Genomic DNA, 15,125 nt, shown 5'->3' with positions numbered 1-15,125 from the left:
AGAGAGAGGAGGAGGAAGAGAGAGGACGAGGAGGAGGAGAAGTAGTAAGAGAGAGGATAAGGAAGAAGAGAGAGAGGACAAGGAATAGAGAGGAGAAGGAAGAGAGAGGGAGAGGACAAGGATGAGAGAGAGGATGAGGAAGAAGAGAGAGAGGACAAGGAAGAGAGGATGAGGAGGAACAGAGCAAGGACCAAGGCCTATAGAAAGGAGGCTGGGTCATGTGTCATCAACGCGTCATATGTTTGGGGGTATATAAGACGTGCGCAGTAAAATCTTGCCCGCACTCGCCGAAGTTGAGCCAATCGCAACGCACGACCACAGCTTCAGTTACACTGCACATGTGTCATACCCCATACCCCAAGACCCATGTCCACCCGGGACCCAGCCTCCTTTCCATAGGCCTTGGCGAGGACAAGGAAGAGAGAGAGGAGGAGGGAGGGAGAGAGAGAGAGAGGAGGAGAGGAGGACGAGGGAGGAAAGAAGAGAAGGAGGAGGATGGAGAGAGAGAGAGGAGGAGAGGAGGAGGACGAGGGAGGAAAGAAGAGAAGGAGGAGGATGGAGAGAGAGAGGAGGAGAGGAGGAGGACGAGGGAGGAAAGAAGAGAAGGAGGAGGAAGAATGAGGGAGGAAGGACAAGTAAGAAGAGAGAGAGGGAGGAAGAGGAGGAACAGAGAGAAGAAGAAGAAGAAGAAGAAATGTGGCGTCCATATGCTTCCTCTGTGTCGTTGTTTGTTTGTTGCTGTTGCTTCTAATTAGCGGCGCTGCGATGTTCTGCCAGCTCGCCGGAGCTCTACTGAGCACGCTCAGTACGCACGGCGAGAAAAACGATGTGGTAACTCCGTCAGTCTGCCGCCGGGCATCATGGGAAAAAATGCTTAGTTTGATGCAGTGTGTTCCGTCACATTTAGCTCTTTAAATCCTGTTTTAACGCTTTTATAAGCATCATGTGAGATAATATATCTGATGTACATTCTGAGCATGCTCAGTGTGTCTCAGCTCCAATCTGTCTGTCTCTCTGTCTGTCTGTCTGTCTGTCTGTCTGAGCATGCTCAGTGTGTCTCACCTCCCGTCTGTCTGTCTGTCCATCAGGTGATGAACATGGACGGGACGGGCCGACGGGTGCTGGTGGAGGACAAACTTCCTCACATCTTTGGCTTCACGCTGCTGGGCGACTTCATCTACTGGACCGACTGGCAGCGCCGCAGCATCGAGCGCGTCCACAAACACACCGCCGAGAGGGAGTTCATCATCGACCAGCTGCCAGACCTCATGGGCCTCAAGGCCACCTACGTCCACAAGTCCTCCGGTGAGTCCGGGACGTCTTTAATAACGGCGTCTTTAAAACCGCTTCTCTCTCAGAAATATACACCGTTGTTCCACCATCAGAATGTCTGACTTCCTGTGGCGCCGCCGTCCTCAGGTACCAACCCGTGTGCGGAGAGTAATGGCGGCTGCAGCCACCTGTGTCTCTACAAGCCTCAGGGCGTCCAGTGCGGCTGTCCCATCGGCCTGGAGCTCATCGCCGACATGAGGACCTGCATCGTCCCCGAGGCCTTCCTGCTCTTCTCCCGCCACACCGACATCCGCCGCATCTCCCTGGAGACCAACAACAACAACGTTGCCATCCCGCTCACCGGCGTCAAGGAGGCGTCGGCGCTCGACTTCGACGTCACCGACAACCGCATCTACTGGACCGACATCACTCTCAAGGTGAGGGACAGGGAGAGGGGGTTCTTCTTCTTCTTCTGTTGTCTTTCTTCTTCTTCTTCGTCTTCCTCTTCGTTATCTTTCTTCTTCCTTCTTCTTCTTTCGTCATCTTTCTTCTTCTGTCTGACATCTACTGGACCGACATCACTCTCAAGGTGAGGGACGGGGAGTGGGGGATCTTCTTCTTCTTCTTCTTCTTCCTTCTTCCTTCTTCCTTCTTCTTTCTTCTACTACCGTTGGCCTCCATCTCAACTCATCATTCTAATGACTAATGTTTCAGTCTGACGATCGGTCTTGAACCTAACCTTTAACCTCCCTCCCTGCAGACCATCAGCCGGGCCTTCATGAACGGCAGCGCTCTGGAGCACGTGGTGGAGTTCGGTCTGGACTACCCCGAGGGGATGGCGGTGGACTGGCTGGGGAAGAACCTGTACTGGGCCGACACCGGCACCAACCGCATCGAGGTGGCCAAACTGGACGGGCAGCACCGCCAGGTCCTGGTCTGGAAGGACCTGGACAGTCCACGAGCTCTGGCTCTGGATCCAGCTGAAGGGTGAGAACTAAAAACAAGAGACGATCCATCATTTTTTTTTATTTTGTCGTAAATTTATGACTTTATAATCTCAGAATATTTTAGTTTTTTTCTCATAAAATTATTACTTTATAATCTCAATATTTTAGTTTTTTCTCATAAAATTATGACTTTAATCTCAAAGAATATTTTAGGAGTTGTTTTTTTGTAAATGTCTGAGTTTTTTCTCTGAATAGTACTCCTTCCCCTTACTCCATAATTTATTTATTTATTTATTTTACATATAATGAACCGTCGTAGATCAGAGACTCTCATGAGAACCACTTCCCTAATCAAACCCTCTCTCCACCTGTCCACAGGTACATGTACTGGACCGAGTGGGGCGGGAAGCCGAAGATTGACCGAGCAGCGATGGACGGGACGGGTCGGATCACTCTGGTGGCCGACGTGGGCCGGGCCAACGGACTCACCATCGACTACGCAGAGCGCCGCCTCTACTGGACTGACCTGGACACAACGCTCATCGAGTCCTCCAACATGCTCGGTGAGAAGCAACGTTTTATTCTTCTTGTCTCATCAGAAGAAGAAATGCTGCAAAAAAAACAATATTTAGAGAAAAAAAAACAGAATTTATGACATTGAAGTCAGGAATTTACAAGGAAAACAATCGGACAATTTAAAAAAAAAAAAAAAAATTGTCAATGAACGACATCGCTTCACTTTGCAAAGTTGGATAAACCTCATCAAACTACAGACGGCGCCGTTAAACACCACGGTAACGTGAGCCGCAGAGTGCATAATATATTAATTATATTAATATTTATTTATGTTCAATGACAGAAGAAAACACAAATTCAGACGACGACTGGCGGAACCACGGTTTTGCACAATTTCTGAGTTTTTTCTCGCAAATGTATCATTTAATAATCTCAGAATATTCAAGTTTTTCTCTCGTAAATTTGTGATTTATTTTCTTGTAAATTTAGCACCTTAATCTCAGAGAATATCTGAGTTTTTTTCTCAGAAATTTGAGAGTTTGTTTTCGTAGATTTCCCACTTTAATCTCATAAATTTACAAGAACCAAAACAAGGATGTTCTTTTTTTTTTTTTTTTAAAGTAATTTTACCACTTTCATCTCACAGAATATCCAAGTTTTTTTCTCATAGATTTGTGAGTTATTTTCTCATAAATTTACAACTTTAATCTCACAAATTTACGAGATTTTATTTTATTTTAAATGTACGTTTACAGTTTTAATTTTTTTCTGTGAATGTTAATATTATTTATATATTTTTGCAAAGGTAACTTTTTATTTATTTATTTATTTTTTGTAAAAAAAAAAAGGTGATGAACATGTTTCAGCACATTTTCATCAACTGGTTGTTTGTCTTTCTTTCTTCAGGTCAGGACCGCGAGGTGATAGCCGACGACCTCCCTCACCCCTTCGGTCTGACCCAGTACCAGGACTACATCTACTGGACCGACTGGAGCCAGCGCAGCATCGAGCGGGCCAACAAGACCAGCGGTCAGAACCGCACCGTGATCCAAGGCCACCTGGACTACGTCATGGACATCCTGGTGTTCCACTCGTCCAGACAGGGCGGCTGGAACGCCTGCGCCTCCACCAACGGACACTGCTCACACCTCTGCCTCGCCGTCCCCATCAGCAGCTTCGTCTGCGGCTGCCCCGCCCACTTCTCCCTCAACTACGACAACAAGACGTGCAGCGGTGAGGACGTCGTTCCTGCATCGGACACTCTGATACTCTGAGGGGAACTATTTATGTTTTAAACACGTCTCTGTTTGTCTTCCAGCTCCGACGTCCTTCCTGCTCTTCAGCCAGAAGACTGCCATCAACCGCATGGTGATCGACGAGCAGCAGAGTCCAGACATCATCCTCCCCATCCACAGCCTGAGGAACGTCCGCGCCATCGACTACGACCCGCTGGACAAACAGCTGTACTGGATCGACTCCAAGCAGAACGTCATCCGCCGCGCTCAGGAGGACGGAAACCAGGTACAGAGACGTCCGGCAGAAACCTGCTTCCTGTTAGTCAAATAAAACCCGTATGTCTGACCCGCCGTGTCTCCGGTCTCGTCTCGGCAGAGTATGACGGTGGTGTCCAGCTCTCTGGGAGGACCCAATCAGGGTCTGCAGCTGTACGACCTGAGCATCGACATCTACAGCCGCTTCATCTACTGGACCAGCGAGGTCACCAACGTCATCAACGTCACCCGGACGGACGGCAGCCGGGTCGGCGTGGTGCTGAGAGGAGAGCACGACAAGCCCAGAGCCATCGTCGTCAACCCGGAGAGAGGGTCAGTGTCCTCGCCTCAGCGTCCTCTATTACACCTCAGTGTCCTCACAAATACCTCAGTGTCCCCGCGTACATCTCACTGTCCTCCCCTCACTGTCCTCCCCTCACTGTCCTCCCCTGAGTGTCCAACCCTCAGTGTCCTCTATTACACCTCAGTGTCCTCTATTACACCTCAGTGTCCTCCCCTCAGTGTCCTCAGTGTCCTCTATTACACCTCAGTGTCCTCTATTACACCTCAGTGTCCTCTATTACACCTCAGTGTCCTCCCCTCAGTGTCCTCCCCTCAGTGTCCTCCCCTCAGTGTCCTCACCTCAGTGTCCTCTATTACCCCTCAGTGTCCTCCCCTCAGTGTCCTCCCCTCAGTGTTCAACCCTCAGTGTCCTCTATTACACCTCAGTGTCCTCTATTACACCTCAGTGTCTTCCCCTCAGTGTCCTCTATTACACCTCAGTGTCCTCTAATACACCTCAATTACACCTCAGTGTCCTCTATTACACCTCAGTGTCCTCACGTACATCTCAGTGTCCTCGGCTTAGTGTCCTCTATTACACCTCAGCGTCTTCTATTACACCTCAGTGTCCTCCCCTCAGTGTCCTCACCTCACTGTCCTCCCCTCAGTGTCCTCTATTACACCTCAGTGTCCTATATTACACCTCAGTGTCTTCCCCTCAGTGTCCTCTATTACACCTCAGTGTCCTCTATTACACCTCAATTACACCTCAGTGTCCTCTATTACACCTCAGTGTCCTCACGTACATCTCAGTGTCCTCGCCTTAGTGTCCTCTATTACACCTCAGCGTCTTCTATTACACCTCAGTGTCCTCCCCTCAGTGTCCTCACCTCACTGTCCTCCCCTCAGCGTCCTCTATTACACGTCAGCGTCCTCTATTACACCTCAGTGTCCTCACCTCACTGTCCTCCCCTCAGCGTCCTCTATTACACCTCAGTGTCCTCTATTACACCTTAGTGTCCTCACATACATCTCAGTGTCCACCCCTCAGTGTCCTCACCTCACTGTCTTCCCCTCAGTGTCCTCACGTCCATCTCAGTGTCCTCGCCTTAGTGTCCTCTATTAAACCTCAGCGTCCTCTATTAGACCTCTGTGTCCTCCCCTCAGTGTCCTCTATTACACCTCTGTGTCCACTATTACACCTCAGTGTCCTCCCCTCAGTGTCCTCTATTACATCTCAGTGTCCTCACCTCACTGTCCTCTATTACACCTTAGTGTCCTCAAGTACATCTCAGTGTCCACCCCTCACTGTCATCCCCTCAGTGTCCCCGCGTACATCTGTGTCCTCACCTCACTGTCCTCCCCTAAGTGTCCTCACGTACATCTCAGTGTCCTCGCCTTAGTGTCTTCTATTACACCTCAGTGTCCTCCCCTCAGTGTCCTCACCTCACTGTCCTCCCCTCAGCGTCCTCTATTACACGTCAGCGTCCTCTATTACACCTCAGTGTCCTCACCTCACTGTCCTCCCCTCAGCGTCCTCTATTACACCTCAGTGTCCTCCCCTCAGTGTCCTCTATTACACCTCGGTGTCCTCACCTCAGTGTCCTTTATTACCCCTTAGTGTCCTCACATACATCTCAGTGTCCACCCCTCATTGTCCTCACCTCACTGTCCTCCCCTCAGTGTCCTCACATACATCTCAGTGTCCTCCCCTCAGTGTCCTCTATTACACCTCTGTGTCCACTATTACACCTCAGTGTCCTCCCCTCAGTGTCCTCACCTCACTGTCCTCCCCTCAGCGTTCTCTATTACACCTGTGTCCTCCCCTCAGTGTCCTCACCTCACTGTCCTCCCCTCAGCGTCCTCTATTACACCTGTGTCCTCCCCTCAGTGTCCTCACCTCACTGTCCTCCCCTCAGCGTCCTCTATTACACGTCAGCGTCCTCTATTACACCTCAGTGTCCTCCCCTCAGTGTCCCCACCTCACTGTCCTCCCCTCAGCGTCCTCTATTACACGTCAGCGTCCTCTATTACACCTGTGTCCTCCCCTCACTGTCCTCCCCTCAGCGTCCTCTATTACACCTCAGTGTCCTCCCCTCAGTGTCCTCTATTACACCTCGGTGTCCTCACCTCAGTGTCCTTTATTACCCCTTAGTGTCCTCACATACATCTCAGTGTCCACCCCTCAGTGTCCTCACCTCACTGTCCTCCCCTCAGCGTCCTCTATTACACGTCAGCGTCCTCTATTACACCTGTGTCCTCCCCTCACTGTCCTCCCCTCAGCGTCCTCTATTACACCTCAGTGTCCTCCCCTCAGTGTCCTCTATTACACCTCGGTGTCCTCACCTCAGTGTCCTTTATTACCCCTTAGTGTCCTCACATACATCTCAGTGTCCTCCCCTCAGTGTCCTCTATTACACCTCTGTGTCCACTATTACACCTCAGTGTCCTCCCCTCAGTGTCCTCACCTCACTGTCCTCCCCTCAGCGTCCTCTATTACACCTCAGTGTCCTCCCCTCAGTGTCCTCCCCTCACTGTCCTCCCCTCAGCGTCCTCTATTACACCTCAGTGTCCTCGCCTTAGTGTCCTCACGTCCACCTCAGTGTCCTCGTCTTAGTGTCCTCACGTCCACCATTATTAACAGGTTTCTATGAAGGACCCAGAACGTGATCAGAGAGTCAGTTCATTACTGAAAACATCAGAACCAGCTAGTTAAAGTCTCTCCTTTGTCTGCTGCACATAAAGCTGGTTTAAGTTTGGGAGGAAGGAGTACACGGAGAAGAGATGAAGGAACTGGGAAACTGCCATCAACTTCACAAGATTCACCAGAAGACTTTCTTTATTTGCCAGATTTCTTTCCGTAGTTAAATTAATGTTAAATCCAGTTCCAGGAAACAAGAGAGCTTCACATGTTGCTCTGACACATACAGGTAGAAGTACTTCATAGAGAGTACTCCAGCAGTATTCAGCTCCTCGGTGTCTAGTTTCTGATCTCAGTAATTTGTTCTCGTTGTTTATCCTCTCGGCCTCTTGAAGCCCGTCGCAGCTCGGTGGTGCCGAGTCGCTTGTTTGGAACCATAATTACTGGGTTTCCTTCGGGCCGGGGCTGGCGCAGTAATCTCTGGGTCATTGTGTGGTTGAGGAATGAAGTCTGCAGATGTTCTGAGAGGAAAACACGCCAGAAAACGACCCGTTGAGATGATGCGAACGAGTCAGTTAACTCCTGGTGTTCTGCTGCAGGTACATGTACTTCACCAACCTGCTGGAGCGCTCTCCGAAGATCGAGCGGGCGGCGCTGGACGGGACGGAGCGGGAGGTTCTGTTCTTCAGCGGTTTGGGGAAACCGGTCGCCCTCGCCATCGATAACGAAGTGGGGAAGCTGTTCTGGGTGGACTCTGACCTGCGGCGCATCGAGAGCAGCGACCTCTCCGGTGAGTCTGGAGGGTTCAGGTACACATCAGGGTCCAGGAGGGGGTGGGAGGGGCTTGAGTCCTGGTTCGTCCAGTTTCTATGACTCCTCTTCTTTTTCTTTCTCTCTGAGAGTCAGGTGTTCAGATTGATACCTCTCTCATGTCTGCATGACAAATATGAAGCAACAGCTGGTTATCTTAGCTTAGCATATAAAGACTGTAGACGGGTAGAAACAGCTAGCCCGGCTCTGTCCAAAGACAACAAAATCCACCTCCCAGCTCCTCTAAAGCTGGTTCCTTTAATCTGGATCATTTGCAGTTTCATGGGGGTTACATGCCGGATTATTTCTTGGCCGTAACGTCCCGTAAATTGGCGAATTATGATTTTTTTTATACTTCAGTTTTTTAACAGATTAAACAAACCAGATATAACAGGTTAATCAGTGAGATTTATAGGAGCTGGTAGGTGGGTTTTTGAACTTTGGACATTCTAGCAGTTTCCATTTGTTTACAGTCTTTATGCTAAGCTAAGCTATCCAGCTTCATATTTAGCGTCCAGACATGAGGAGTCAATCTGAACATGTGACTCTAAGAGAAATTCACTAAATGTCCAAGTTGTGCTTTAACTATCAATACTACGCACATTTATTTAATTTTTTTTAACTTATTAATCTTTGAATTAATTATCTGTTCTCTCGATCAACTTTCACAACATAAATATTCTTGCTGCTAATAAACAAACTCCAGATATCACGTCACGACCCCCATGAAGGAGAATAAATAGCCTCAGATAATCAGTTCTTTGTAGCTTTTACCTTTTAATAAATAGTTATGTTTCTTATTTTAAGTTCAGATAGAGGGTTAGATAATTTCTCTAAACTTCCCTGAAAGGTTTTGGAGACAGTAAACCTTCATACTGACCTACATCTATTTCATTTGAACCAGACTCAGTTCTGTTTGAGGGTTAATTTCCAGCTCTTATTCTGAGACATCTGATTTTATATAACGTTCTTTAAAGATGCGTTTAAAGGTTTAATCCTGCAGAACAACAGACTGGTAGTTTAGTAGAAGTTTCTGTCAGACCTCAGTAGTTCAGTGGGCGTAGGTCTCTCTGTCTGCGGGAGGTTTTTAACCCCGTGGAGGAGCGTTTAACCCTGCGGAGGAGAGTCGAGGAGTTAACGTGTGAACAGAGCAGACGGAGGACTCTTGGGGAGGTTTGTGCCTGGAAAGGGGAAGTTGGCGCGGAGCCCCGAGCTCAGCACATTCCTGTGATTCTCTGGAGCTCCACGCAGGCCGACAGGAATGTAAACCATCTGTAGGAGAGGAGGAGGAGTCCTGGTTCCTGCTCTTTATGTTCCTGGTTCAGGACTGAAGAGGGTTTTAAAGTCCTCCTCTGTGATCCTCAGCAGTGAAACTCTGTTAAATGTAGTCAGAACAGCTGCTTTAGCTCTGTTGAGGCTGGCGCCCCCATCAGGACACGTTCAGTAACAACAGCTTCTCCAGCTCTAAATAAACTCTAAATTAAAATCCGGCTCCTGTTGCACAAAGCACCTCAAGTTTAATGTTTACTTTCTCCTTAGCTGAAGGACTTACTTAAGGGTGTTGCACAGAATTCCTTAAACAGAGTTTTCTTTGTTAAAGACAAACTTTAAAGGTCCCATACTGTAAAAAGTGAGATTTTCACGTCTTTTTTATTACAAAGCAGGTTGAAGTGCGATATAAACACTGTGAAAGCATCAAAATGCTCAATCCACGGAGAAATACACACAGCCCGTATTCAGAAACTGTGCCTTTTGAAACAAGCTGTCTTTTTGTGTCCATTTGTGATGTCACAAATATACAATATTTAGACCATTTTACAGTTTTAAACGTAAACATTCTAAATGTGTCCCAGTTTATTTCCGGTTGCGGTGTATATGAATGCACAACTGACAGGAAGTAAACATGGACCCGAGCTGTTGCCTAGCAACGCAATTCCGTTGCATTCCATTGAAATGTGCTAAAATGGAGCGTTTCAGACAGAGGGTAAATATTCATGCAAATAGTTTGAGTTGTTTTTTTTAACATTACAGCATGTAAACATGTTCTCGTAGAAACGTAAAATACAAGAATGAAACTGAAAATTAGGATAATATGGGACCTTTAAGGCATTTACTGCAATGAGATTTTACAGCAGTCAAATTCCTCAAAAGGTTCCTAGTTCCAGGGTAAGGTTCCTGCGATGGAAACGGGGCTAAAGTGATGAACAGCGGCTGCTATCTATTCTCTGTTACCGTCTAATATGTAGAATATATTCTGGTGTTTTATTCATATCTTCCTTGTTGAACCATGAGGATTATATATACAGTATATATACACAGTATATGTATGTTAATAGTGTGTGATGTGTCTCTGACCTCGGTGTATCACTGTCCTCCTGCCTCTCCTCCTCCTCACCCCTCAGTTTCCCTCCCGTTTCGTTGCCTCTGGTCCTGATCTTTTTGGCCCCTCCAACCTTGTTTTGTTGTTTTTTCCCCGGCGCTTCGTTTTAATATTCAGGAGCCAATCGGATCGTGATCGCCGACTCCAACATCCTGCAGCCGGTGGGCCTGACGGTGTTCGGGAACCACCTGTACTGGATCGACAAGCAGCAGCAGATGATCGAACGCATCGACAAGACCACGAGGGAGGGACGCACCAAGATCCAAGCTCGCATCGCCTACCTGAGCGACATCCACGCCGTCCACGAGCTGGACATGAGGGAGTACAGTGAGTCTGACTGGGTTACACGTCACCTAGATGTCTTAGTAGTTAAAACACTGTTTGGTGTTTTAATCCAAAGAGAGTTGGATCAGTGTTAAAGGTGCCAAAAACGATTATATTTAAACTGGTAGTTTATCTCCAGGCTGTGTCTCTGATCTGTGCTCCTCTCTCTCTGACCTCGGCGTCCTGCAGGTAAACACCCGTGTACGTGGGACAACGGCGGCTGCTCCCACATCTGCATCGTGAAAGGAGACGGGACGACTCGCTGCTCGTGTCCCGTCCACCTGGTGCTGCTGCAGGACGAGCTCTCCTGTGGAGGTGAGACCCAATAACTGCTCCTCTTACTGTTTTTTTACTGTTCTGGATCTTACGGTCTTGTGTGTGTCCCCCACCCACCCCCCCTAACTGGTCCTCTTACTGGTGTTTACTGTTCTGGATCTGATGGTCCGCTGTGTCCCCCTTCCCCTCCTCAGAGCCCCCTACCTGCTCCCCGGAGCAGTTCTCCTGTACCTCAGGGGAGGTAGACTGCATCCCTCAGGCCTGGAGGTGCGACGGTTACCCCGAGTGCGACGACCGCAGCGACGAGAAGGACTGTCCCGTCTGCTCCGAGTCCGAGTTCCAGTGCGACAGCCGCCAGTGCATCGACCTGAGCCTGCGCTGCAACGGAGAGATCAACTGTCAGGACCGGTCCGACGAGAACAAGTGTGAAGGTGAGACCGGGAACGCTCGCTTCAAGATTCAAGATCTATTCTTTAACGTGATGATGAAAGGAAGCAGAAAATCCTAGGATTTACCAGGGACCTGACTGGTGTTTGTCTCTCTGTTTGTCTCCCAGTACGTTGTCCTCCGGACCAGTTCACCTGCTCTAATGGTCAGTGCATCGGGAAACACAAGAAGTGCGACCACAACATGGACTGTACCGACAACTCTGATGAGATCGGCTGCTGTGAGTCCCACAAACATCTGAAAACACCTTCACTGTAAATCATATCGAACAAAGTACATATAAACGTATTAACAGGAATAAAAGATCATTTTCTAATCATCCCTCTAAGCTGCGACAGGTTTCTGATGGTCGTAGTCAAATAAAGTTTTAGAAGAACCCAACATAGATAAATAATAAATAAATAACTGAAACTAAATAATAATAAGAAATAACAAACATGCACATACATGTGTGGACACATACGTTTATACATGTTCTCATTTATTATGGAGGACTAAAGCTTCCATTACCATAAATAATTAAATGAAAAATAATAATAAAGAAAAATATATAGAAATACAAGAATCAATTATCAAATAAATGTGCAGGTTATTTTGAAAATAAATTACATATACATACATTGTATATGTGTGTATATATATATATATATATATATATATATATATAGTATTATATAACTTTATTGAGTCATTTAATGAATTCATTAATTTATTGTACTGGCAGTTTTAGTCTTCCATGATTTACAACCAATAACACTAAGTTTATTTATTTTATATTTTATTATACTAATATTTCTTAGTTTTACGTCTTTTGTAAATCATTTTATTTTCATGTTTCTTTTTATTATTTTTAAGTGGTATGTAAAAAGAGATATTATTATTTATCAATAGGGGAACCCAAACTTATTATTATTATTATTATTATTATTATTAGTAGTAAATTACAACAACTCATTAAGCTACATTTATACAGAAGGAGATAACATGGCTAAAATTTGAATCATGATATTGATCTGGAAGATGACCTCACAATCAGATTAATATTTAATATAATGAACTGTGTTCTGCTGTTATTTTGTAACTTAATTTGTCATTTTTATTTCAGTTTCCTTCGATTCATTAATTTGATCAAAAAACAGTCATAAAATAATCAAATGAATATTTAATGTAATGAAATGTTTTCTGCTGTTATGTTTTATTTAAAGAATAAATACTTGTGTTGTTTGTTTTCTTAAAGTCGTTGATTTGAACAGAAAACTTTTTTATCTCTTATGAAACAGTCAGTTGTTTTAACACCACTCTTTTTCTTCTTCTTCTTCTTCTTCTTCTGTGGTTTCAGACCCGACAGAGGAGCCTCCTCCTCCGTCCAACAACACCATCGGCTCCATTGTGGGCGTCGTCATGGCGCTGTTCGTGGTGGGCGCCGTGTACTTCGTGTGTCAGCGCGTCCTCTGTCCGCAGATGAAGGACGACGGCGAGACGGTCACCAACGACTTCGTGGTCCACGGTCCGTCGTCGGTGCCGCTGGGATACGTGCCGCATCCGAGCTCGCTGTCCAGCTCGCTGCCAGGTGGGACGACGTGACCATAACCTCATATTTATAAATATAATTTAATAAGCGTGACGCTGACGTCTGTTTCCGAACCAACAGGGATGTCCAGAGGGAAGTCTGTGATTGGCTCCCTCAGCATCATGGGCGGGAGCAACGGGCCGCCTTACGACCGCGCTCACGTGACCGGAGCTTCGTCCAGCAGCTCGTCCAGCACCAAGGGAACCTACTTCCCCCCGGTCAGTTTATTTATCATTATTATTATCAACTCATTCATAAACTAAATACAAGTTAATTTCTCTGGTGCTACATTACATTTCTGCTTCTATTTATTTAATTTTTTTAACAGTATTTTATTGTGAAAATCTTGAAAAATACATCTGTATCATCAAACATTTTTATATTTATTATTATTATTTATCCCCTTCTTCTTGCTGTGAAACCCCGAGAATGAAGTATATTGTTGTATTTTTATTGTTTTGTTCTAGATCCTGAATCCTCCTCCGTCTCCGGCTACAGTTCGCTCTCAGTACACCATGGAGTTTGGTTATTCCTCCAACAGTCCCTCAACACACAGATCATACAGGTAACTCACATTAACTCACATTATTATATAATATTAACTCATATTATTATGTCACATTAATTCACATTATCTCACATTACTGGTGTTTCTTAATCTGTGGTGTTTCTTAATCTGTGGTGTTTCTTACTCTGTGGTGTTTTTGTCCGTCAGCTACCGGCCCTACACCTACCGCCACTTCGCCCCCCCCACCACGCCCTGCAGCACCGACGTGTGCGACAGCGACTACACGCCGGGACGTCGGGCGCCGCTCAAGTCCGGCGCCGCCACCGCTGCCAAGGGCTACACCAGCGACCTCAACTACGACTCGGAGCCTTTCCCACCGCCGCCGACGCCCCGCAGCCAGTACCTGTCGGCGGAGGAGAACTGCGAGAGCTGCCCGCCATCGCCTTACACCGAGCGCAGCTACTCCCACCACCTCTACCCGCCGCCGCCCTCGCCCTGCACGGACTCCTCGTGAGCCCCCACAATTCCCCTCTCCGCACAGCTCCGCCCCCCCCCTCACTGTAAATAGCAATTGTGCATATATGAGGTTAAAAACGGGAGACTGATGAAGAGGAGGAGGAGGAGCGGCGCCGAACAGGAAGCTAACGGGCGCTGCAGAACATTTGTACATTTAAAAAGAGAAAAAGCATATTTATATATTTTCTATACAGTGTTTACTGATGACGCCATAGAGGTTTGTATTAAGAAATTTGTAAATTTTTTTAAGAAAAGGTTTTATTAAAATCATCACAAATATAAGTTGCCTTAAACCCGGAGAAACAGAGGCTGAAGGACAAAAAGCACAGCGGGACGTTTAACTTATCTGATGCCAAATATGAAAAACATCAACTGGAGAAGAAGAAGAAGAAGAAGAGCGCCCCCCCGGAGGCGCGGCGGTAGCTACCATGTAAACTGGAGAAGAAGAAGAGGAGCGCCCCCCAGAGGCTGGGCGTGGCGATAGTTACCATGGAAACTGGAGAAGAGGCCCGTGTGAGCGCGCGGTACGCGGTCTTTGATTTAAATTTACCTCCTCAGTTACGAAGCGGTTCGTAGGATCGTGTCTGATGTGGACGTGAGTCATGTGATCAACCACGAAGCAATAACATATTGTAACATATAACCCTAACCCTAACCCTAACCCTAACCCTAACCCAGCACATATTTATTACCCAATCAATCAATCAATCAGACCAGCAGCCACTCTGAGAGTATTGACGAGTCTGCAGCTCAACAAGTTTGAGTAAACACTACAGAGGCCCTGTGGTATGGAAGCCCAATTACGCCAGTAAAATAAAGAAAATAAAAATAAGATGAAAACTTGTACTTGTAATGAAAGAAAAAAGATCATGTAAGTCATTATAATGACTTAATATCTGAAAATAATGACTCCATATCTCAATATAATAATTTTGTGAACATTTCTCATTATTTCAAGATACTAAGTCATTATTTTGGGAAGGTTTCTCATTATTTTGACTAGTTCTTGTTCTTGTCCCGTCATGGCCTCCATACAATACATTATTTTGAGAAAGATTCTCAGTATTTTGACAAAGTTTCTCATTATTTTGAGGTACTAAGTCATTATTTTGACTAGTTCTTGCGCTTGTCTCGACAGGGCCTCCG

The 15,125-nt window shown here is 46.5% G+C and overlaps 1 protein-coding gene across 4 annotated transcripts in view; it reads left to right on the top strand.

The window, feature by feature from the left end:
- lrp6 (low density lipoprotein receptor-related protein 6) overlaps positions 1–14,148 on the top strand; it is a 34,274-nt gene extending 20,126 nt beyond the window's left edge. For all 4 annotated transcript variants that reach the window (XM_074626437.1, XM_074626436.1, XM_074626439.1 and 1 more), the window contains 16 exons: positions 1,089–1,305; positions 1,420–1,709; positions 2,033–2,259; positions 2,598–2,782; positions 3,642–3,968; positions 4,054–4,256; positions 4,347–4,558; positions 7,748–7,938; positions 10,456–10,665; positions 10,852–10,977; positions 11,133–11,369; positions 11,495–11,605; positions 12,725–12,955; positions 13,037–13,173; positions 13,423–13,520; positions 13,671–14,148. In XM_074626437.1, the coding sequence (XP_074482538.1) occupies positions 1,089–1,305; positions 1,420–1,709; positions 2,033–2,259; positions 2,598–2,782; positions 3,642–3,968; positions 4,054–4,256; positions 4,347–4,558; positions 7,748–7,938; positions 10,456–10,665; positions 10,852–10,977; positions 11,133–11,369; positions 11,495–11,605; positions 12,725–12,955; positions 13,037–13,173; positions 13,423–13,520; positions 13,671–13,977 (3,309 nt within the window). In that variant the 3' untranslated portion in view covers positions 13,978–14,148. The remainder of the gene's footprint in view (positions 1–1,088; positions 1,306–1,419; positions 1,710–2,032; positions 2,260–2,597; positions 2,783–3,641; positions 3,969–4,053; positions 4,257–4,346; positions 4,559–7,747; positions 7,939–10,455; positions 10,666–10,851; positions 10,978–11,132; positions 11,370–11,494; positions 11,606–12,724; positions 12,956–13,036; positions 13,174–13,422; positions 13,521–13,670) is intronic.
- The last annotated feature ends 977 nt before the right edge of the window (positions 14,149–15,125 follow it).

The sequence above is a fragment of the Sebastes fasciatus genome, chromosome 23 (assembly GCF_043250625.1).
Source record: "Sebastes fasciatus isolate fSebFas1 chromosome 23, fSebFas1.pri, whole genome shotgun sequence".
Lineage (NCBI taxonomy): Eukaryota > Metazoa > Chordata > Actinopteri > Perciformes > Sebastidae > Sebastes > Sebastes fasciatus.
The sequence above is the reverse complement of the archived record's forward strand: the minus strand, read 5'-3'. Positions and strand labels throughout refer to the sequence as shown.